Here is a 23,854-nt window from a genome sequence, read left to right as displayed (position 1 = left end):
GATAGCCTTCACCTCCAGGAATTTATCCACCCCCCTTTTAAAGCCATCCCAATTGGTGGCCATCACTACATCTTGTGGTAGTGAGTTCCATCATTTAACTATGTGCTGTGTGAAGACGTGCTTCCTTTTATTTGTCCTGGATCTCCCACCAGTCAGCTTCATGGGACGATCCCAGGTTCTAGTATTTTGAGAGAAGGAGAAAAATGTCTCCCTATCTACATTCTCCATACCATGCATAATTTTGTCCACCTCTATCATGTCTCCCCTTAGCCTCCTTTTTTCCAAGCTGGCATTCTTTTTTCTAGATGTTCAAAGCCTGATTGCTTAATCATCTGTTCCCTATCTTTCAAGATTGGGATATTTTCTCGTTCTCCAGTATTCCTCACCCATTCCCCAAGATTTCTCAAAGATTACAGACAACGGCCTGGTTCAGACAACACGCCAAACCATGCTGCTTAACCACAAAATGGTTAAGGGAACGCATTCACCTTAATGCATTCCATTAACCATTTTGTGGTTACGCAACATGGTTTAGCGTGTTGTCTGAACCAGGCCAATGGCCCAATACAGCAAGCTCATCCCTTAAATTTTTATACTAAAAAAATCAGACCTTTACAAATGAATGTTTGTTTAAAATACCTAGAATTACAAAGCTTGCAATCCAGGACCCAGTTATATGTGCTTTGTCTCATAGAAAGAGAAGTTATACAACTGTAAAACTACCTGGTTGTGCCCAAGGCTGCTGCAAGAGGCTGTATTTGGGACCACTTTGTGTAGCCATTGTCTTCAAAGCAGAAACCTAAAATAACCAGATGAAGATAATAGGGAATATACTGAATAAACATTAAAATTATTACGTAGCGCTTTAAAGGAGGGATGGTCAGAGTTTAGGCTTGCAGAATCTTCCTGGATCAGTTTGCTACTACACTAAATCAGTTCTCAGTGGAAATCTTGTTATGAGACTGCACTTATTAAAAGTCGCAAGCCTAGAGCAAATGGCAACTGCTAGCACCCTTACTAAAGGAGACACCAATGTGTGTTTATTTCTCTCGAGGAGCTCTTGCTTCTGAGGATAATTCAACAACTTTAATCAGAGCACTCTGAAATCCCTGATATTCAGTTCCAGTTACAGATTTGTATGAATTTTGGAAAAGATTTGTAAACTGCCCAAGAGCTTTGGCTATGCAGCGGTATAATAATAATAATAATAATAATAATAATAATAATAATTTGATAATACATTCAAATATTTTTAATAATGCAGGTATTGCCAAAACAATATTGGGTCATTTCAGATGTTTTAGATGTTCATGCTGTCAATAAAGACAGGTTGGTTACCTGTAACTGAAGTTTGAGTGGTCATCTGTGCATTCACACCATGGGTTCTGCACCTGCGCAGAGCAATAATTGGGAAACTTATAAAGCTGAGGCGTTATGGGCGGGAACCCCTCCCTCACGGCACCGTGCACATGCTCGGAGGGGTTCCCGCCCATTCCCCTCAGTTCACGGAGACCGACATCGTGGCCTCGGAACTGAAAGGACTCAATAAAACACATATGAACCCATTACAAACATGACACCATAGTGGGGACTGTGGGTTGTGTGAATGCACAGATGACCACGCGAAGAACTTCAGTTACAGGTAAGCAACCCGTGTTTCTTCTTCGTGGTCTCTGTGCATCACATCATGGGCAAATAGCAAGGTAGGAAGGTAGGTGTCTATGCCAATATTGATGAAAGGACGGCCCTTCCAAAGGTGCAATTGGTTCACGCTTGAATGTGAGACAGTAATGCCTGACGAAGGTGGAAGGATGAGACCAGGTCGCAGCCCTGCAAAGGTCTGCGAGTCCAATCCCCCTGTCGAAAGCTTTCGATGTAGCCATAGCTCGAACCGAGTGTGCTCTATCTGGTGCAGTGAGCGATAAACCTTGCAACTCATATGCCAGAGTAATTGTATTAATGATCCAAATAGCTAAGCGCTGAGATGAAACTGGCAAGCCCTTGTTTCTGCCAGAATAACAAAGAAATAAATGAGGTGAAGATCGAAAAACAGCAGATCTTGCTTTATAAAAAGCGAGTGCTCTACGGACATTGAGAGTGTGCATCGTTGTTTCCAATGCTGAGGTCAGTGTTGGAATGGAAGTTGGTAGAGTGATTGCCTGGTTCAGGTGGTAATCTGAAACGATCTTAGGCAAAGAAGTAAGTTTGGCCTAAGAAGGACCTTGTCCTTGTGGAAGGAAAGGCATGGCGGGTCCACCTGGGGAGCACAGAGTTTGCTAGACTGGTGTGCAGATGTGATTGCGATTAAAAAGGCTGACTTCCAGGATAACAACCTGAGGTCCAATGTCGCCATTGGCTCAAAAGGAGAAGCAGTTAAGGCCTTTAAAACAACTGAAAGGCTCCATGCAGGGACAACAAGTCTGACTGGGGGAGCCAAGTTATGAACATCCTTGAGAAATCTCTTCGAAAGGGGGTGCGAAAAAACTGTGAATTCCTCAACAGGAGGGTGGAATACAGAAATTGCTGCCAGATAAACACATATAGATGAGTAATGAAGGCCTCTATTAAAAAGCGAGGAAAGAAAACAAAACTTGTTGTAAGGAAGCGACTCTAGGCTGAAAGTTATTAGTTAGAGTATAAGCTGCAAACACAGTCCACTTCCTACGATATGACATCCGAGTAGATCCTTTCCTAGATGCCTATAGGACTCAGCTTAGAGAAGTAGGAAAAAGTTCGAGCTCTGAGTCTAAATTTTCCACGCCGTCAATCAAAGCACCCGAAGATCAGGGTGCCTGAAGTGCCCTCGACACTGAGTGAGGAGATCCAGGATGTTCATGAGGTTGTAGTAGTTGCCCTGTGAAAGTGAGAGGAGACGGGCGAACCACATCTGGTGAGGCTACCACGGGGTCATTAGAATGCAGGATGTCTGGTTGGCCATGATCTTCGAGATGACCCAAGAGATCAAGGGGAACAGTGGAAATGCATAGTAGAGGCTGGTATACCAATGTAGGGTGATTGGGTTCATTCCCTGGCTGGCTCTGCTGCAAAACTGGGGAAGTACAGAGTTGGTTGATGTTGTGAAAAGATCGATCTCCAGACATCCCCAGGTGTGGAACAGATGGTTCAGGACTTCTGTGGAACTGCCACTCATGAGACTCTTGTTGGTACCGGCTGAGTGTCCACTATGGTGTTATGAGCACCAGCAATGTGTATGGCTGTGAGCTGCAGCTCTCTGTCAAAACACCAGGTCAAAAAGGTGAGTTCTAGGAGGGGTCGAGATCTTGTTCCCCCTTGTTTGTTCAAGTAAGCAATGGCGGTGTTGTTGTCCACCGTGACTTGCAATAGTCCATGCCATAAGTCAGTTCGAAGGCTTTTAACGCTTTGTAAACTGCCATTAGTTCCAACCAATTGATGTGGTTGGTGTGCTCCACCTTAGACCAATGCCTGTGGGCATGTAGGCCCTGATAGTGGGCACCCCAATCGAGGAGGGAGGCATCTGATGTCATGATGCCCTGGATGTCGCAAGGGTGGAAGGGAACTCCCTGACCCAAAGAACTCAGCATTGTCCACCATGCAAGGGATGCCTGGATCAAAGGTGGCAGAAACATCTTTGTATGCCTGGGATTGGTGTTGATGTTGAATGTTTGGAGAAACCAAAACTGCAGACGTTGCATTGGATATCGAATGCCCTGACATGAGGTGTTCTTTTGATTTTGGTTGCCAGCTGCCTTATTTTTTGAGCTTGATCCTGTGGGAGAAAAGCCCTGCTGACAGTAGAATCCAACAGACCGCAAATGAATTGGATAGTTTGTCTTGGATGAAAATGAGATTTTTCAGAATTTATATACAGGCCAAGTTGACAGAGAAAATTTCAGGTGATGTCGTTGAGGCTTCGTCTTGGCGACAAAGAGCCAGTTGTCAAGGTAAGGATATACCTTGGCACCGGAGAGTCTGAGGTTCGCACAGACAACAGCCAAGCATTTTGAGAATACCCTCGGTGCGGTGGAGAGACTAAATGGAAGCGTGGTGTATTGATAAATTAAGCCTCCGACGATAAAATGCAGGTATTTGTGATGGGAGTGGTTTATGGAGACATGAAAGTAGGCATCACAGAGATTGATCAATGCGAACCAATTGCCTGCTTCGAGAAGAGGGATAAGAGGCAAGCGAGACCATTCGAAATTTCCTGACACAGAGGTAAATGTTGAGTTCATGCAGGTCCAAAATTGGACGAAGACTTCCGTCTTTCTTCGGCACTGTGAAGTACCTGGAGTAGAACCTGTTGTGAAGGTCATCCATTGGAACTTTCTCTATTGCTTCCTTGCGGAGCAATGAGGCTACTCCTGATGCAAGGGTGTTGTTGTTTGTAGTATACTTCACGGTGCCTAGAGGAGGGAAGTCTTCGAATTCTAAACGATAGCACGTTTTAAGAAAAGGGGCCAAACACTCTCTGAAAGGCTGGGGTGGTAAGAGTCTGCGGTTTGGAGGATCATTCCTTCTTGGGAAACCTCTTCCTCTGGAACTTGGAAATTGTCTCCTCTGCTTCAGCGGTTTCTGCCAAAAAGGAAGACTGCTGTTGTTGATGGTATTGACCCTGAGAGAAGGACGGTTGAAGTCGAGACAATGCTGTGGTGGAATGTATGGTTGTTGGAAATCCATCTTCCTCACCGTCGCACAAACTTTTTGGACAGCATCAAGTGCGTTGTCGGTTTTATTATTAAAAAGGCCAGAACCATCAAAAGGTAGGTCCTCAATTTTTGCTTGCATTTCCTGGGAAAGACCCGCTGAACGAAGCCAGGCATGTCTACGCAAGGCAATGGCAGTGATGAGAGTCTTTGACGAGAGAGACTCCTGAAACCGCTGCTGACATATGGAGGCATGAATGCCCAAGCAGAAACAGTTCTCTTCCTCCTTAGCGATACCAACAGTTATGTCACTCATAAAGTGGCCCTGTTTGCACTGGCAGCGAAAAAGATTAGGAAGAGAGAACTAGATAAAATTGCTATAAACTGCCACGGAGACTCAGAGTGCGGAGCGAAGTGAGAGCTTTAGTCACAGTAAATTTAAGCTTGTCTGTATGGTTCTCTTGGTTATTTTAAACTGTTGTGTACTTTTATAGTTGTATGCTTTTCTATGGATGTATTTGTCATGGCCTTCGGCTAGCACAATAAACTGATGATTGATTGATTGAGTCTTTGATCCGCAGTCAACCTCGTGCTTCGATGTGTGAATTTGTCGGCACGATAACTTAAGGGCGGTGTGTAAGAGTGCGCGTCTCATCAGGGAGATGATCAATTAACTTTCCCATCTTCTACCATAATTGGAGCCATTAACCAGACACTGTATCCTGGTAGTTGGCCACTCAGAAGCCCAAACTGGCAGAAGAATAAACCCTGCGACCCAGAAGATCCAGACGCCTTCCTTCCTTGTCTGTGAGTGAAGCATACTGACATGTGGTTTTACCCTGGGCTGCCTCTACAATAACAGAGTACGGAACCAGATGTTGAAAAAGGAAAGCGGCTCCCTCTTGCTGAACTTTATAAAGGCTATCCAGCCATTTTGATGTTGGGGGCATCAATGATGGTGTGTTCCAGGAATGTCTGATGGTGTCCAACAGAACTGGAAGAATCGGAATGGAAACTGGATGGGTTATATTCGTCGATACCAAGTTGAAAACAGGGTCCTGAATGGTTGGAGCTGCTTGCTGCACCGCAATCCCCAGTGCTTGAGCCATATGCATAACCTAGTCTGTGAATTTTCCAAGGTCTTCCGATGGAGACAGAGCTCCCTGAGCAGCCATGACTGCATTCAGTGATGAAATGGACGGGTGGACAGATGGCAAAGAAGAAGGGGCTGAGCAATAATCTTCGACATCTGAAGTCTGATGGACCAATGGTGGGGAGATGTGATCTCGAGCCTGATGTCCAGCAGAGGATTTATGGCCAGCAATCCCCAAAAGTGACTCCGGGAGTGGATCTGGTTGCAGTTGTTGAGAACATTGTATCATCTGAGCTTGATGAGGTGGTAAACCAAGTCTCGAATGATCAGCTCTGGGCTGAGAGGAGAAGAGAACTGAGGGGAATGGGCGGGAACCCTTCTGAGCATGCGCCCGGCGCCATGGGGGAGGGGTTCCCGCCCCAAACGCCTCAGCTTTAGAAGTTTCCCGATGCAGCTCCGCGCAGGTGCAGAGCCCATGGTGTGATGCACAGAGACCACAAAGAAGAACTTTTAACATTAAAAACTTTTGTGAATCCACAGGATGGAAAGCGTTAAGACCTTAAATGAGCTTATAAATTGTACTACTAGTCACAGTGTATATTATTGTCTCTCTGTGTATCTTACTTTATATGGGAAAAACCGCTAGGTTCTTTGGACTAGGGTTAGATAACCTAAGACCAGAATCCCATGAAGAGTGCAGAAAACACCACTGGCGCACCATCCTGGGATAAAGAATGCAGACAAGATTTTATTCTTCCCAAAAGAAAAGGTAAAATCACAAAGATACAACATCACAAAAAATTACAACAGGAGACCTATTGGGTCTCAATGAAAAATTAAAATGAGTTGTCTCTTATGGAAAAGGCACTAGTGTTAAAAGTTGTTTAGGGCTGATGAACTTTCATATCTCTTTCACCATTGCTACAGAATGCCTCTGTTGAAGGTTCTCCTGATATTGATAGTTTAAACTTTGGGGAGTTTGGCAGGTAATTACACTATGGTAATGAAGTTTATATCTTCTTTTTAATTTCCACGGCAAGCATTATTTTTCTTTTTTCACACACTCTTTCTTAAATAGTTCTCAATCTCTCTCTCTCACTCACACACACACACACACACACACACACACACACACACACACACTTTTTTCCATGTTGGCAACTGAGGTGCTCATTACCTTAGGCTTTCAACATTTCAAACTTTATTTTTACATCCCCTATCTATGAAGCTTCAAAATCACAGAAGTTACCATAACTGACAATGACATGGAATTGTAGTTTTTGTCCATTTTTATCATGGCTAAAATAAATGCTGAAATAGGCTACCAGACTGGCTAGTGGTCAAAGACTTTTATGAGTGTCCTTTTATTTATGTATTTCATTAGGACATTATCCATTCCACAATCAAGGGTGAACTTCTCCCTCGTTGCCATCTTCTGAACCTCCCTCAGAGGAGGCTCTCAAAGAACAGCCTCAGATGTGGGAAGGTTCATACCATGAAAGTTGCTCCATGAGGTATTGTGGGCTTGAGCCATGTAAGTCTTCATATGTCAAAATCAGAATCTATTAATTTGGGTGCCATCTTTAACACAAGCTGCAGCTTCTGAACCACCTTCACAAGCAGCCACACGTGCACTGAGGTTATCTATTTTGGAGGTTACCAGAGCATAGACTACTGAAGCCAGGTTATAACCGTGCAGATTGGGGCATAGCTAGGTCAACAGTCAAAGCTGGTAGAAGGCACTCCGTGCCACTGAGGCCGCTAAGCCTCAAGTGACAATGATGGCTCTAGAAAAGCTCTCAAACTATGTACATACTTCTTCAGGGGAAGTGCAAGCCCATCCAAAACAGGTTGAACACCCTCTATCCAGTCAGAAGAACCACCCACTAACAGCGTCTCAGTCTTGTCTGGATTGAGCTTCAGTTATTAGCCCTCATCCAGTCCATTGTTGTAGCCAGGCACTGTTTTAGCACATCCATAGCTTCAGCTGATGAACATAAAAAGGAGAAATAAAGTTGCATGTCATCAGCATACTGATGACAATACACTTCAAAACTCCAGATGACCCCTTTCAACAGTTTCATGTAGATGTTGTCTCGTATGCGGACAGAACTGACCCCTGAAAAACACCATCCTGGAGGATCCAACCAAACTAAATACATAAACCTGGCAGTTTAAGGTATCAATCATGAATCTAAAGTTTCTTAGTACCTTTGTAAGGAATTCCTCCAGAGGCTGTACAAGCTGCTTGGTTTGCTGCTGAATGAATTGCTCACAGGCGAACTTCAAGTGCCGATCAACATCCTTCTTGGAGTCAATATAATGTTCTCTTATCTCTGGAGTGCCCTGGAACACAAAGAAAACAGTTATTCCCTTTCTCATCTCTTTAGAAATTGCCACATTTCAAACATTATTTTTCTACTTCATTGTAAACAAATGCTCCTTACCTCCAATAAAAACTGAATCAGTGCATTGTTGCTACTTAGTCTAAAAAAATGAGGAACAGTCATAGGATTCAGAATTTTAAATGCAGCATCTGTGAAAACAAAACCAACTTAATATGCATTCCTTTTTTCATTTCTCTCTCAAGTTTTTTTTTTTTTTAGCCAATGGCCATCACAATACAAACACAAAGCACACAAGTATAAAACAGAAAAAAGCATTTGATACAATAAAACAAGAATACAATAAAATCATCAGGATTCAAAACATCGCTTCTGTTTAACCACCTTAGGATCTGACAGCGGTATGGTTTAGAAAGGCTGCTCTTATTTTTCTTGCAGATAGCGCAAATAAAGCTACCCTATAGCTGATGAATTTGTCCACATCAGCCAACAGCCATCTAAATTTTAAAATTGTCTGATTGGCCTTCTAAGGTGGTGTGGAAAGGGAGAATAAATTTAGCCCTGGGTGAATTATATAATGGCAGTATAGGACATAATATATGAAATCTTCAAAATGTCCTGCTTCAAATATGCAAAAGTGTTCTTTTACACGTCTATTAGAAAATCTTCTAGCCAGATACTCAGTGAACATCATTTGAAATCTGAGCTGGGTAAAAGCATGTCTAACAAGGAAACAGGTTAATTCTCGCAAATAAGTAGCCCTTTTATTATCTGTTTTGATTTTGGTATACAAAGTAGCAAATTTACAGGTTTTAATGTATTTAGAATCTCTTTCGGCATCTTCACCAAACACAATATCTCGGATCTTATGATCGGATACATCTTGCATTGTCGTTGTTAAGGGGACTGAGTAGCCCCCTTGTAAACCGCCCAGAGAGCTTCGGCTGTGGGGCGGTATATAAATGTAATAAATAAATAAACAAACAAACATCAGGCATCTACAAGATTGTACCCAGCCTTCTCTATTCTGCAAATCCAAAAAGCACAATTTTGCTAAATGTTGTTCTGGCAACGCTAGTAATTTTTTCCCAATACAATATTGTGGGTTTGTGTCTACGTGCTTTTAGAGAAGGGAGACCCAGTTCAGTCCTTAATAATGCACCGGGTGTACTGTGTGACACTGCCAAGAGCATACGCAGGAACTTGTTCTGGATCACGTCAAGTTCATCTCTGCAGTGGCTACCCCAGATTGGTGCACCATATGGAAGATGGGACACAGTCTTGGCTGCAAAGACCTTTAGTGTTGGTTCTACTAAACGGTAGAACTTTTTACACGTTGATGCTTTATTTATTTATTTATTTATTTATTTACTATACTTCCAAACTACCCAATGACTGAAGTTCTCTGGGTGGTATACAGTACACTGAAAACATACAGTATAAATATTAAAACAAACAAACAAAAACAGAATAAAACTAAGATAAAACCAACACCAAAGTATAAAAGGACAGGTTGCTTACCTGTAACTGTGGTTCTTCGAGTGGTCATCTGTGCAGTCACACATATGGGCTCTGCGCCTGCGTGAAGCTCCGCTTCGGGAATCTTCTATAGCTAAGAGGCATTTTGGGCGGGAACCCCTCCCCCTCTACTGCGCATATGCAGAGGGGTTCCCGCCCAGATTCCCTCAGTTCTTCTGAGACCAGTAGGCCTCGTCTGAGGAATTTTGACACCTTCAGGTGTATCTGAAAAAACTACTTGATAAAGCATTAGTAATACTTAATGGACACCAAGAGGGGAGTATGGTGGGTGGGTTGTGTGACTGCACAGATGACCACTCGAAGAACCACAGTTACAGGTAAGCAACCTGTCCTTCTTCTTCGTGGTCTCTGTGCATCACACATATGGGCGATTAGCAAGCTTTTACTCACCGGAGGAGGGTTGGTGTCCTTAGGTGAATACCGATGATAACACTGCTCTGCCAAAAGAGCAGTCAGCTCTCGACCTGACATCCAGTTAATAATGTGACACGAACGTCATTGGTCGGGCCCATGTTGCTGCCTTGCATATTTCTGGGATGGTGATGCCCCGATGGAAGGCAGATGATGTAGAAACAGCTCTGGTGGAATGCCCCTTGACCGATTCTGGGGGTTCCAATTTTTGCAGCTGATAGGCTAGAGTAATGCACTGGACCAGCCAGGAGGAGAGTCTCTGAGATGACATGGGTTGGCCTTTCTTGCTCCCTCCATGACAAATGAATAAACGTTGTGATTTTCAAAAAGGAGCAGTACGATCTTTGTAAAAGGCTAAAGCTCTTCTCACGTCTAGTGAGTGAAGAGTTCTCTCCAGTGCAGTGGAAGGAGATGGAAAGAATGCTGGTAGGACAATGTCTTGATTAACATGGAAGGATGACACGACCTTAGGTTGGAATTGGATGTCAGGGCGAAGTACCACCTTGTCAAAGTGGAAAACAAGATATGGTTCATCTATTCTCAGAGCACAGAGTTCACTTGCTCGCCTTGCTGAAGTTATTGCCACTAAGAAAACAACCTTTAACGTGAGAAGGCGTAAATCAGTGGTAGCTAAGGGCTCAAACGGTGGCCTTGATAGTGCATGTAGCACTACGGACAAACTCCAGGAAGGAGAAAAAGTTCTTACTGGTGGGTTCAAGTTAGATACCCCCCTTAAAAACTGTTTAACTGTGGGGTGTGAAAACACCTTAAAACCATCAACGCAGTCATGAAAAAAGGAGATTGCTGCTAGACATACTTTTAACGAAGAAACTTTCAGACCCTTGTCAACCAAACCTAATAAAAATGACAGGATCTGATGAACTGAACAAGTTTTAGGAAAAAAATCATTTTCGGATGCAAAAGAATTGAATGCAGCCCACTTCCTGTTATAATTTAGTCTTGTGGAAGGTTTCAGTGCTGCATCCAAGACCACTTGAATTCTGGTTAAGTCAGTGTTCCGTACTGAGGAACTAACCTCCATGCTGTCATGTGGAGCATGTGTAGATCCGGGTGAAGTATTTGACCCTTGTGCTGGGAGAGAAGGTCCTTCCTCGTGGGCAGCCCCCAATAGAGGCCCCGGGACCTGTTCAACAATGTTGCGAACCAATTCTGCCTGGGCCACCAGGGTGTCAGAATTATACAGTTCGCGTTGTCTTGGACAATCTTGGCTAATATCCTCGTTATGAGAGGAAACGGTGGGGATATATACAGGAAGGAGTGGTCCCATTTGTAAAGGAACGCATCCCCTAGTGATCGTCTTCCTATTCCTGCTCTGCTGCAGAAGAAGTCGCAGACTGCATTGTTTTCTGTTGCGAATAGGTCTATTTGTGGTCTCCCCCAGGTTCGAAAAATCTGGCCGACGATCGAGGGATGAATGCTCCATTCGTGTACGAGTGACGCATGTCTGCTGAGGTCGTCTGCTAGCTGGTTGTCCACCCCTGCTATATGGACTGCTGTCAAGGATATATGGCGTCGAGTGCACCACTCCCAGATGTGTATGGTAAGTTTTATCAATGATGGAGATTTGGTTCCCCCCTGTTTGTTGAGGTAGAACACAGTTGTTGTGTTGTCTGAGGTTATTTGTATATGTTGGTTGGCTATCCTTGTCTCGAAAGCCTTGAGGGCCTTTTGGACAGCTAGTAGTTCTAGATAGTTTATGTGCTTTTTCTTTTCTTTTAACGTCCACGATCCTTGTATTCTTAAGGAATTGAGATGGGCTCCCCAACCGTCGGGTGAGGCATCTGTTGTGATTGCTATGGTCGGAGTGGAGAGTTGGAACGGCACTCCCTCTGTTAGGTTGTGATGGTTTTCCCACCATTTCAAAGATTTGACCACATTTGGTGGTAGGATAAGGATGGTTCTCTTGGCGTTTCGCAAAGGATTGAACTGTCTGTTGAGATTCTCATCTTGAGTCTTGCTAGGGCCATCACCATGGTGGTTGAAGCCATCAGTCCTAACAGTCTTTGCACTGTGTGAGCGGTCACAATTCGTTGTCTCCTTACTTGAATTGTCAGGGTTCTTATGGTAGTTGCTCTGTCTACAGGTAAGTATGCTCTGGTAGTGTTTGAGTTTAAGATTGCTCCTATGTATTTTATCTTTCTGGTTGGAGAGAGAATTGGTTTTTCTGTATTTATTAAGAGGCCTAATTGGTTTAGGAGGTCTCGAACATAGAGGATATGTTGCTGAAGGGTTTGTTTCGATTCTGCTACCACCAGCCAGTCGTCTATATAAGGGTGTATTTGTATACCCTGTTTTCTGAGATGAGAACAGACTACTGCGATACATTTCGTGAAGACCCTTGGAGCTGTTGACAAGCCGAAGGGTAACACTTGGTATTGGAAAGCTCGGTCGCCGATGATGAAGCGGAGGAACCGTTGGCTGTCTGGATGGATGGCTATATGGAAGTAAGCATCCTTCAGGTCGATGGAGGCGAACCAAGAATGCTCCGTGAGAAGTGGTAGTATGTTTGGAAGGGAGACCATTTGAAATTTTTTCAGTGTGATGTAGTAATTTACGTCCCTTAGATCCAAAATGGGACGAATTCCTCCATTGCTCTTTGGAACGGTGAAGTACCAACCCCAGTGTAGTTGTTCCTTCGGCACTGGCCGTATCGCTCCCTTTTTTATCAATGAATGAACTTCCGCTTGTAGAGGCGCTGATGGTGTTGTTCGTTTTAGATGACCCGTTGGTGGTATGGCATCGAATTCTATTCTGTATCCCCCTTCGACTATCGAGAGGACCCATTTGTCCATTGTTATTTGGGACCAAGTCTCGATCGATGCTGATAAACGGTTGCCGAAGGAGGTACTGCTGTTGCTGGACGGCGTCAAGTCAAAGGCACCGATTTTGCTGGTAATCTTGCCTTCGACGCTGAAACTTAGGCTTCGATGCAGGGAATTGTCTCCTTCCCTGCTGTATTGCTGGAAGTTGTCTTTGCTGCTGTCAGTGCGTGTTCTGGCTTCTTGGGAGAGACCGGCAGATCTCAACCAGGCATGCCTACGTAAAGCCACTGATCCTACCATGGCCTTTGCTCCACAATCGGACTAGTGTTTCGCCGTCGCAATTTGTTGACGGGCTATGCGAGTTGCTTCGGCATGAAAGATTCGAGCTAGCTCCCTCTGGTCGTCTCCTAAGTTTTCATATAGGGACATCATCTTCTCCCAAAGGAAGAGCTGATATCTGGACATCGTAGCCTGATAATTGGCTATCTTAAGGCTTAGGGCTGCTGTAGAATAGGCTCTTCGACCCATCAGATCCAGGCACCTTCCCTCTTTATCAACTGGTGCTGTATGCATCCTTTGAGAGTGTCCTTGCGCTGACTCGACGATTATAGAGTTTGGTTGGGGGTGCGTAAATAAAAATTCCGCATCCTTTTCCAGTATTCTGTACATGTTGTCGAGCCTCTTTGAGGAAGGTTGTAGCACTGCGGGATCTTTCCAATGCTCTTTAACAGATCTTGCTATTGTAGGGAGGTTTTGACGAAGGTTGAAGTGCAGCGGGATCCTTCCAATGTTCCTTTACTGATTTTGTCAGTGTAGAAAGAAAGGGGATGGCTACCGGCGTTGTAGCCTCTGTATAGAGGGCTTCAAATACAAGGTCCGTAGGTTTTTCAAGTGATTGTCTTGTGTCAATGCCCAGGGACTGAGCCATTCTTTGGACAATGTCAGCAAAATGTCCAAGACCCTCTGAGGGAGAAACAGCTCCTTGTGCTTCGACTATGAAGTCAGGAGATGGTATTGATGGGGCTGGTGAGGCCATGGATGACGAATCAGAGCAATAATCTTCCACGGAGTGATCAGAGGAGTGTATCTGCACCGTTTGAATTTCCATGCGTTGATCTTCATGGGTTGCTGTTTCAGTTGCCTGTGGTAGTTGCCTTAATTCTATGTCTCGCGTAAGCACTTGGCTTGCATGAGCTGTCGATATCGGCTCTGGTGCTGATGCCGTTGCCAAAGGCCGGGGTTGGGTTGGTGACCGTCGATATCGATCTTCGAGTTCTCGCCAGTTTGCGTACTGGTATGTGTGCCTAGGGGGTAACGACCATTGGGACTCTCTCTCCCAGTCTCTTAAGGGGGATCGGGAGCGATGCTGTCCCCGATAGTAGTGATCATGCTCTCTATATTGAGAGTCCGAGGATCGTACTGAGTCCGGAGATCGATAACGGCTTGAAGCCCGATCTCGGTGTTCGGACCTGTGACGTCCCTCAGTAGGTAAATCAATCGATCGCAAAGGGATCGGTTGCTCTGTGGACAATGGGAGCAGATCCCTGCTATGAGTAGAGGAAGCATCTCTTATTTCCCCTTCTGATAATGATGCTGTAGTTATGGGGTCGACTGTTGAAGTCGATTGCATAGGTATTTGTTGAGCTGTCGACGGTCGTGGTGGACCCGTCGTTTTTTTCGATGTCGACGCCGTTCTTTCGATATCGTGCAAATGAGCCTTAGATTTTTTCTTGTGTTTAGTTTTGTTGGAGGATTTTGGTGTCCTCGCTTTTTTGGATAGCTTTTTGGCTACGGCCGTAGCTAAAGATGGTCCTGGTGTAGCAGGAGCATCTTGTTGGGGCTGGTCAGCTCGACTAGTTGTCGGCTGGACAGGAGCTGGAGGCACAAACGGCTCTTCTTGCGCCATGGCAGGTTTATCTACTGCTCTAAGTGCCCTTTCCCACAGCTCAGCCCTTAACTTATCCGCTCTGTGGCGTCTCGTCAGCTTAGAAAATACTTGGCAGTTGGGGCAAGTATCAACCTTGTGCCCCTCTCCTAGGCATATTACACAGAGGTTGTGTCCATCCGAAGGCGGTAGCTTTGTGCCACAACGGGCACACTTCTTAAACGGGGCCTTAGGGCCCATACGGGCGAAGATGGGAAGGAAAGATTTCTGAGGTAAAGTTTGAAGAGTAATAGTAACATTTTTTATATATATAGATAAGAAGAATAGAAGAAAGGGGAAATGTGAACAAAGGAAGAAAACGAAGGTAAGTCTTAGCTATTTCGTATTATTAGAGAAAGCATACCCGACGAGGCTGTCGCTGAGACGGTCGAAGAAGAACTAAGGGAATCTGGGCGGGAACCCCTCTGCATATGCACAGTAGAGGGGGAGGGGTTCCCACCCAAAATGCCTCTTAGCTATAGAAGATTCCCGAAGCGGGGCTTCGCGCAGGCGCAGAGCCCATATATGTGATGCACAGAGACCACGAAGAAGAACTATAGTAACATCATAAAACCAGATTAAAATCAGCAGCAGAATAGAGTACTAAAAAAAGGACTTCGTCTGGCACTGAAAAGACATAGGCATTAGGTGAACCTCATTGACAAAAATGTTATAGAAAAGGAGAAGGAAAAGAGAGAAAAATATACACCACTGTCTATGGAAGTTAAAGAACTACAGCAATAGGAAAAAGTTACAATTATTCCATAGACACATCAGTCACCGGCATGACATCATTTTTTTTTTTACAGAAAACCTTCAGAAACCGCCTACGAAAATACACCCACGTCAACATCCAGAAAGCAATCATACCTAAAACATGTTCAATAGTCAGGAAATTTCTGAATCAGTAAAAGACAGCATGACTTGGCAAAGCCTGTAATGTTCATCTAGAAAAACCACCATGAGAGAGAAAAGAGAGATAATAACAATGTCTTCCCTGGAGCCCACACGGCTCCCCCACTCCCAGCCATTGTCATATCTTCCCTGGAGATGACCAGGCACTGGAAGGGAAGATCCTGGGAATACCTAGTCAGCCTGATTATGAAGATTCCCCCTCCCATGTGCCACTAGAAATCTCAGAGTCCAAACAAGATTAGACCCTCTCATAACTCCCCAGGAGAGATGGAAGAAGGTACTTCATATTCTGATGTGCTTATCCCTCATTTTGCAATTCACAGATAATGTGCACTTTTATTCAAACAAAGGAAAGCTTGCTAATCTTTCCCCTCATGCTGCATTTCTAGAAGTGCATTTGTAAAAGTGCACTTCATCCATCCTTCAACAGCTCCTCACCAGGTAAGCAATAAACCACCCTGCCACAGAAAATTTCTCCTGTAAGCACAATGCCCACCTCCACTTTGAAAGCAGAGCAAAATTCTCCCTACTACCATGAAAAAGGAAGAAGAGCTGCCTCTTTTGCAGGAGGCAAAGTTTCACGAAAAGGGGGGGGGGTTGGAACAGCACCAGTTTCCAATGTCTCCTGAAAACGGGTTTATTCCAGGAAGACTTCCTTGGTTTTCATTGGCTCTCTGTTTTAAACTGAGATTTTTTTAATATGGTGTTTACTTATCATTTTATCTTTTATTGTTCACCACTTCAGAATATGCTTAGATGTGGAGTTGAATATACATGCTGTAAATAAATCAGTAATAAATAAATAAGGCGATAGGTAGTGCCAATGGCAGGACCTCCTTCACTGTCATTCCAATGGAGACAGGAGTTACGGAGCAAAATCCCTTTCCGCACCAAAGTCAGCACAGGGGGCAACACTCTGCTGTGTAGTATACTCGCCAGTGGCTTTGGAGTTGGAAGTGTAAGCTGCTCAAAGTTCCTGATTGCTCAGCTCTGAATGCTGAGTTGCAATGATGAACAGGAAGAGAAAATGTGGGGGGTTCTTGTCAGTGGGGCCCCTGCTGGTGGTGGGTGGAGGGCGGTCAGCACCAGCCCAACGATCTACCATCAGCAGCCCATAATTGGCTCTTGTATGTCTAGGGTGATTCTGGGAGAAGAATGCAAACATGGGGAAAAGCATCGCTAAAACAGAAGACGAGATATCCATGTATCATACTTTTTACTAAAACATAAACATGTTGATCTTAGCTGAAAGACGATCAGAACTGAAAAATTATCAACATTTTTCAGAAACTTTCTAAGCCTGTCTTCAAAATAAAATCTGACGTGTAGGGAAACATATGTTGAAGCATACAAGTAACATCAACTGGAAGGCTGCACAGAAGCCTTCCACGCTGCATGGAAGATCCATGATCTCCAAAAGGCCTTACCTTTATGTAAATACAGCCATACCCCATACTGAACCAGGACAATGGCATTGGGAGAGGAGAGTTTAAGCTACTTCCCTGTATGTAGTTACCCAGAAGGGCTAATAGCAGCTTTTGGCATGAGGCAATTTTGATCAGGGAAATGGTGCAGGGATAAAGAGTAAAACTCACTTCAAGTGCCACTGTCCTGATCCAATTTGGGCAGCACTCTTCATTGAAGTAAAGGAAAGGATATTAAGAGACCTGGTCACAGATTCCTATGTGATCTGTAGTTTGGCCTTCATCCCCCAAGTCTGGCATATTGCAAGAAGGGCAAGCCACTCTGATTAATCAGTCAGCACAATTCAGTACCTCTAGTTTTCTTAAGGTCCAGGGAAATTTCCTTAATGGTGAATTCAGTGTGGAAAGGAGCAATTTGTTCACGAAGGATCAAAAGATGTTTTATTAAGAAAAGCTGTCCATCGACCTGGGTCTAAATTATAACAAAGAATTAATGTCAAAACAAAATGATACTGGTCACCAGTCTGTCCAGCTATTTTTAAAAAACAAGTGTATTTGCTTTGTACTCTAGTCTATTATATGTAGATCTTCCACATTCCATTAAACAATTTCTGTACCTCTTAAAACTTGTTTATGCAGACGGAACAACTAATATTTGTCACACACACACACCCCTATTTACATGGCAGACAGAAGCTCTGTTCAGGCATTTTCTTATTGTGTAGAGTAAACACATGAAGCAGGGAGTGCTCTAGCCCCAGCCACCGCTGTTGTTGTATCTGTTGCCCTCTTCTTGTGGAGAGTGACAGTCTGAAGAAGAGTCTCCTTCATCTGTGGAGGCTCTCCATGTGATTACGAAATCCTGGAAGAGAGCAAGAAGAGTAGCAGACTGGAGCACGCCCTCTCCTCATGCATTTACTCTACACCATAAGAGAAAGCCTGAACAGGGCCAATGACTTCTATAAAATAGCATCCTCCCTAATTGTATAACTTTTTTATTTTATTTTTTGCTATTGCTCTATTTTTCAAGCACAAATATTTATATTTAACCAGCTATATTTTAACTCTTATATTTTAAGAGTTTCCAGCTGATTTAGATTATTCCAATGGAAATTATCATGGTCCTCTGGAATATGCTTTTTCTTCAATTTTCTTTATTCTTCATAATGACCCCATTAATTAATTAATTAATTAAAAAATTTATATCCCACCCTATATCACTAAGAACTCAAGGCGGCATAAAGATAAAAACGTACAGTATAAAACAATAAATATACACAGTTAAAAACAAATTAAACCATGATCCAAGTTAAAACAATATATAAATTAAAAGCAATAGATACAGTTAAAACATTGGCAATCTCTTGCCAATCTCAATTACATACACTAGTGTCTAACAGAAACTTTCTTCTTCTTGCAAACGTATCATTGTACCTTCCTCATTTGAATGAAATAGCAGCTAGATTCATGGACCCTTCTTACCTATACTAAATCAATTATTTATACTATACTAAATCAATCATTGTTTATTTAATCAATGGATCTTCCCACATATTAGTACATAGTAATACAAAGAAGAGTAGGGATAACAAACGAACAACAGAGTGAGGACTAGTGAGTATATAGTAGTTTGGAAAGGAAATCACCCTTGTCTTACGGCAACAAGGATGATCAGGGGTCTGGAAACAAAGCCCTATGAAGAGAGACTGAAAGAACTTGGCATGTTTAGCCTGGAGAAGAGTAGATTGAGGGGAGACATGAGAGCACTCTTCAAATACTTAAAAGGTGGTCACACAGAGGAGGGCCGGGATCTCTTCTCAATCCTCCCAGAGTGCAGGACACGGAATAACGGGCTCAAGTTAAAGGAAGCCAGATTCCAGCTGGACATCAGGAAAAACTTCCTGACTGTTAGAGCAGTACGACAATGGAATCAGTTACCTAAGGACGTTGTGGGCTCTCCCACACTAGAGGCATTCAAGAAGCAGCTGGACAACCATCTGTCAGGGATTCTTTAGGGTGGATTCCTGCATTGAGCAGGGGGTTGGACTCGATGGCCTTGTAGGCCCCTTCCAACTCTGCTATGCTATGATTCTATGAAATTGGCTCCCAAACGCCACTGAGAGCTGCCCTCTGAAGTTGCCCAGCTCTTCCATACACAATACAGACTCCTGAAGGAAAAATGGAGGGGGCCATCATCATATCTAGTCCCAAGATTGGTACAGTGCACTCCTAGAGTTTAAAGAGCTTTATTTTTTTAAAAAAAAATACACCACAGTTATATAAAAATCATGTTACATCCCTTCTACATAAAGTAATATTACCTTGTTTTTAGAGATAGAATCTGCAGCTACCAGCAATGACTGTATGCAGGCAGATAACGCTTCCTGTGATAATCCTTGGAACACTGCCCTCTGGAAAGAGAGAAAAAACACCCACAAATGTCCATAAATGTTAGGTCCATATCCTTCCAGTTCTCCTCCCTTAGTTTTATAGAAGAATCACATCTATTACAAATTATATCCTCAGTTTGCAAATTTAAACACCATCTACCCCAGACTTCATTAGTGTTTTCCTGATTCCTCAGATACTACACTTGTTAGAGAGAAAAAAGATTGGATTGTTTCACACTAAATTAGTTGAACTATATATTCAATTTTGCGTAATTGTCATCATTCATTCTGGCTCAGTTCACACACTTTTCTCTACTCAAGTGAGAAAACGCCACTCGGTGGTGGAGTTTGTAGGGGTACTCACCACACAACATATTCTAACTCCGTTGTGTGTGTATGTGACCTTCTATGGAGTGGAGTAAAAGTCAACACAGCGTTTGGTTGACAGTTCTTCCACCCTCTCTCCTCCCCTAGTCCTCCCAACAGTATCCCATCAGCCATTGCTGCAAAAAAAAAAAAAAAAAAAACCAATCCCAGTGGCTCTCCTAGAGTGGCACTCCCTCCTTTTGCTGCTCTTGCCAGGGAACTCTATAGCCACTGGGAAACTCCACTCCACTCCACAAGAAACTCCCCATAGCCCTCCAGACAACATGGAATACAATGGTTGTGCAGGAACTCTCCTCTGCACAGCATGGAGATTCAGGGTGGAGTGTTTCTCAAAAAAAACCTTCATCATGGGATGGAGTTTCCCTCCAGACAACACTTCTCTCAACAGGGGTGTAACAACTCCACAGTGGAGTTGTTACACCACCATTGAGAAAAGTGTTGTATGAACTGAGCCACTGATTCAGATTTGAGCTTTCCTACCTTAGTACAGAACTGCACATTTGTTTAGCACAGAATACATAAAGCTTTAACTTTAACCACAGTAAGCATAATGCAGTTAAGGCCCAAAAATGGAAGGAGTGCAGGGGGGAATTCATGCTCTAGCAACATCTGATTCTACAATTGAGTATACAGGGGCATAAAGCATGCACAGTGGCCCACTAAAGAAACCTGATTTAAAACTGCAAATATACCTATCAAATGGTAAACGTTATGTCTTATTTCTGTGAAGCTTCCTCGTTTTGAAAGATTTTTAGATATAATCAAGGAGCCTTATTAGAGAATATAATTCATTGAAAATCTTATGCAACGATCTAAATTGTTTTTTACACTGTTAAAAGAACTATTTCAGCTCTAACTTTCTCCTATAGGTGCACTTTTTGATGTTCTTGAAACTTAAAATGCAGATTTAATGTAGAGATATGACAACATTTAATACATACATCAATACATCTGTAAAGCTTGGAGAGACAAACAAGAGTCCTTCTGACTGTAGGGTACCACATTCCATGGAGATCTGCAGGTGAAATTGTACTGTGAAGTCTAGGATTCCAGGATTCCAAAGGATCTGTAATACAGAAGGCACATGTAAGGTTTGCTATTGCCTCCCATTTAAGAATATCCATAGTAATACACAGTATATTTAGGGTAACCAATTACATATACATTCCACCACTATGAATTATTCTGAAATCCAAGATGGTACGATAGTTAGATCCGCATGCTTGCATCTGGCAATACAATAGTTTGAAGATGTCAGACAAGTGTTAGCCTTGGTTTCCAATTTAATACCAAAAGTATAAATGGTTGTAAAATGTCTGAACTCAATATGTATCTGAAGAGCTCTGCACTGATAAATACAGAATTAAATATTGAAGTGGGAGAAAGGAAAATTTGAACATTGCAGATTTCCATTCTCAGGGATTCCAGGGTGGTACACTCTTTAGTTTTGGGAAGTACTCCTCTTAGCTGACAGACATGTCTTCCAGCAAGGGCACCACAAAAGGAAGACCTTCCCATCAGGTCTGGAAGAAAGCCCCTTAAACCCTAGTAAGTGAGAACTACATATAAAAACACAATTAAAAAAAACTTCACCAGGATGAGTGCATTAATAGGCACAGATTGAAGAAGAAAACGTTTGGAGATTCCACTGGACTCATAATATACAAGTTGGATGATGACATAAAAAAACAACAAACCAGAGGCAACTGGTTCATGCTTCTGCCTCAGATTATCAGGCTGTCTTTCTTTAGCACTTTTGACTGGTTTGCTGGTCTGTAGCAGACACCTAGCAAGATATTCCTTCTGTTAGTTTGCCCTTTTCAGCACTTGTACTGCCATCTGTCCAGTGGACCTTTGTTCTAGTTTAAAGCCCTCCTGACCAGCTTAGCCAGTCATCTTCCAAAGAAGCGAGATAACTGGAAACTTGTACTGGAAACCTTTGCGGAGACATACCTTTGAAGGATACACAGATGCCCCAGAGATCCAAATCTTGGTGCTATTACTTTCACTTCAGACTGGGAGAAACTCAAGAATTAATTTGTCATGCAATGACTGAGCCACTTCAGGATTATATGGGTTGAATATTGACATTCTTTGAGGTCCCTTCTTGGACACTTGCCTTAAAGTCCACCAGATGTCAGAACACTAATATTTATTATTTATTCATTTATTATGGGTATTCCACTAAAACAATCAGTTAATATTAGTAAATATTTAATTACTCAAGGGGAATTTTTGCTGCAACTGCAAGGCATAGTTTGTGGAGGCAGTTTTCTGTTCCTACTGTTCTGTCATTGTTGGAAGTTACTTCAAAGCAAGGTGGTGAAAAAGTTAAGACAGAGATGAAATATTTTAGCGTTGTTGCCTTCTCTCAGTATTTTTCTAGTTTATCTCGGTGAGGTGTGGTTCTTTTTATTCTTTGTGATGTTTAACTCAAAGGTGTTGAGATGTGTTCAGGCTTGGTTTCCCCTCTCACATTTGGTTCTTGCCACACTCTAATTGTGAAAAATGCCTGAAGAGGCACTGAAGGGGGGGGGGGGGGGGAAGCAGCCAAGAGCAATCACACTGCTTCTGAGAATTCTGAGGTAAAAGAGGCAGGGATACATGTAACCCTTTTAGGATATCACTTAAAAACATTGCTCTCTTTCATTGCTCTCTTGGCAACTGGGGACTCTAGTTGCTGCTGGATACCATTTTGTGGCTGCTGAACAGATAGAAAACTGGTGATCAGAGTGGGTGATTGAGAAAAGTTACCATTGCTTGCCTCCTTGGAAACATTCAAAATGGTGTCTACCTGTTGAGAGGCTCTGTACAATGTAATGGGGTGTGGCAGAGTGACCAGAAGAATGGATCACTGAGGGTGTACAGCTGTTCTTGCTCTCTTCTGGCCTGAAGATGGGGAGTAGAAGGAGGATGTGGAGCAAAACAACAGCACTCACCAGCTTCATTCTCTTTAGTGCCACCTGCTTTTTTACTCCGAGAAGGGAAAGAAGCTGATCATGGGAAGCTGTGTCAGAAGAGGAAAGGCCATCTTTTCCTCACTAATGCTTTAGGATCATACACAATCAAAACATGGCCTGAGTATCTGCCTAAATTGGTGCTATAGCTTAATGGCAGAGCATGTGCTTTGCATGCAGAAGGTCCCAGGTTCAATCCCTGGCTTCTCCAGGTAGGACAAGGACAGAATCCTGCCTGAAACCCTGGAGAGCCATTGCTGCCAGTCAGTGTCGACAAAACTGAGCTAGATAGACCAATGGTCTGAATCAGTATAAGGCAGTTCCCTATGCTCCCTATCTCTCTTACAAAAGAAATAAGCTGCTGAAGTAAAAGTCAAACAGTATGTGAGAGGTTACATATAAGCAATGCCAAAACCCCGCTGCCTGCTATCCAGCTGAAGAGAAGCCCTTTCCCTTGGTGGTATCCTTGCTAGAGGCCCATTTATCAACCAAGCGGAGGTATTTTCTGGAACCGTGACTGCCCCACTCTGGAACCACTGGAGAATGTCTTGGAATTAAAGTGCCAGGAAGGAACCAAGGAATTTCCTTTGTGAAGCCCCTTTGCTACACCTTCATAATGAAAGTCATGCTATTAAAACTTTCAGAATATAACATCCAGAAGTAATAACAGTTACAGGTTCTCAAAGATCACACCACGCCAGTCCTTTTACAACTTCATTGGCTGCCAGTCCAGGTCCAGGCCCGATTCAAAGTGCTGGTACTAACATACAAAGCCCTAAACGGCTTGGGGCCAGGTTATTTGAAGGAACGCCTCCTCCCATATGTACCTGCCCGGACATTAAGATCATCCACAGGGGCCCTTCTCTGTGAGCCCCTGCCAAAGGAAGTGAGGCAGGTGGCTACTAGGGGGAGGGCTTTCTCCGCTGTGGCACCCTGGTTGTGGAATGAGCTCCTCAGAGAGGTCCACCTGGCGCCTACACTGTACTCCTTTCGTCACCAGCTGAAGACCTTTTTATTTTCTCAGTAATTTAACATCTAAATTTAAACTTTGCTGTTTTAAT

At 43.3% G+C, this 23,854-nt stretch overlaps 1 protein-coding gene across 1 annotated transcript in view; it reads right to left on the bottom strand.

The window, feature by feature from the left end:
- The window catches only part of COG3 (component of oligomeric golgi complex 3), a 68,476-nt gene that overhangs the window by 11,015 nt on the left and 33,607 nt on the right, over positions 1-23,854 (bottom strand). The window contains exons 15-20 of the mRNA XM_063133189.1: positions 20,778-20,902; positions 19,381-19,470; positions 17,411-17,531; positions 8,166-8,254; positions 7,930-8,064; positions 724-799 (exon numbers count right to left, since the gene is read on the bottom strand). Of these exons, the coding sequence (XP_062989259.1) occupies positions 724-799; positions 7,930-8,064; positions 8,166-8,254; positions 17,411-17,531; positions 19,381-19,470; positions 20,778-20,902 (636 nt within the window). The remainder of the gene's footprint in view (positions 1-723; positions 800-7,929; positions 8,065-8,165; positions 8,255-17,410; positions 17,532-19,380; positions 19,471-20,777; positions 20,903-23,854) is intronic.

The sequence above is a fragment of the Elgaria multicarinata genome, chromosome 8 (assembly GCF_023053635.1).
Source record: "Elgaria multicarinata webbii isolate HBS135686 ecotype San Diego chromosome 8, rElgMul1.1.pri, whole genome shotgun sequence".
Taxonomy (NCBI): Eukaryota; Metazoa; Chordata; class Lepidosauria; order Squamata; family Anguidae; genus Elgaria; species Elgaria multicarinata.
Note: the sequence above shows the minus strand (reverse complement) of the source record. Positions and strands in the feature narration are given on the sequence as shown.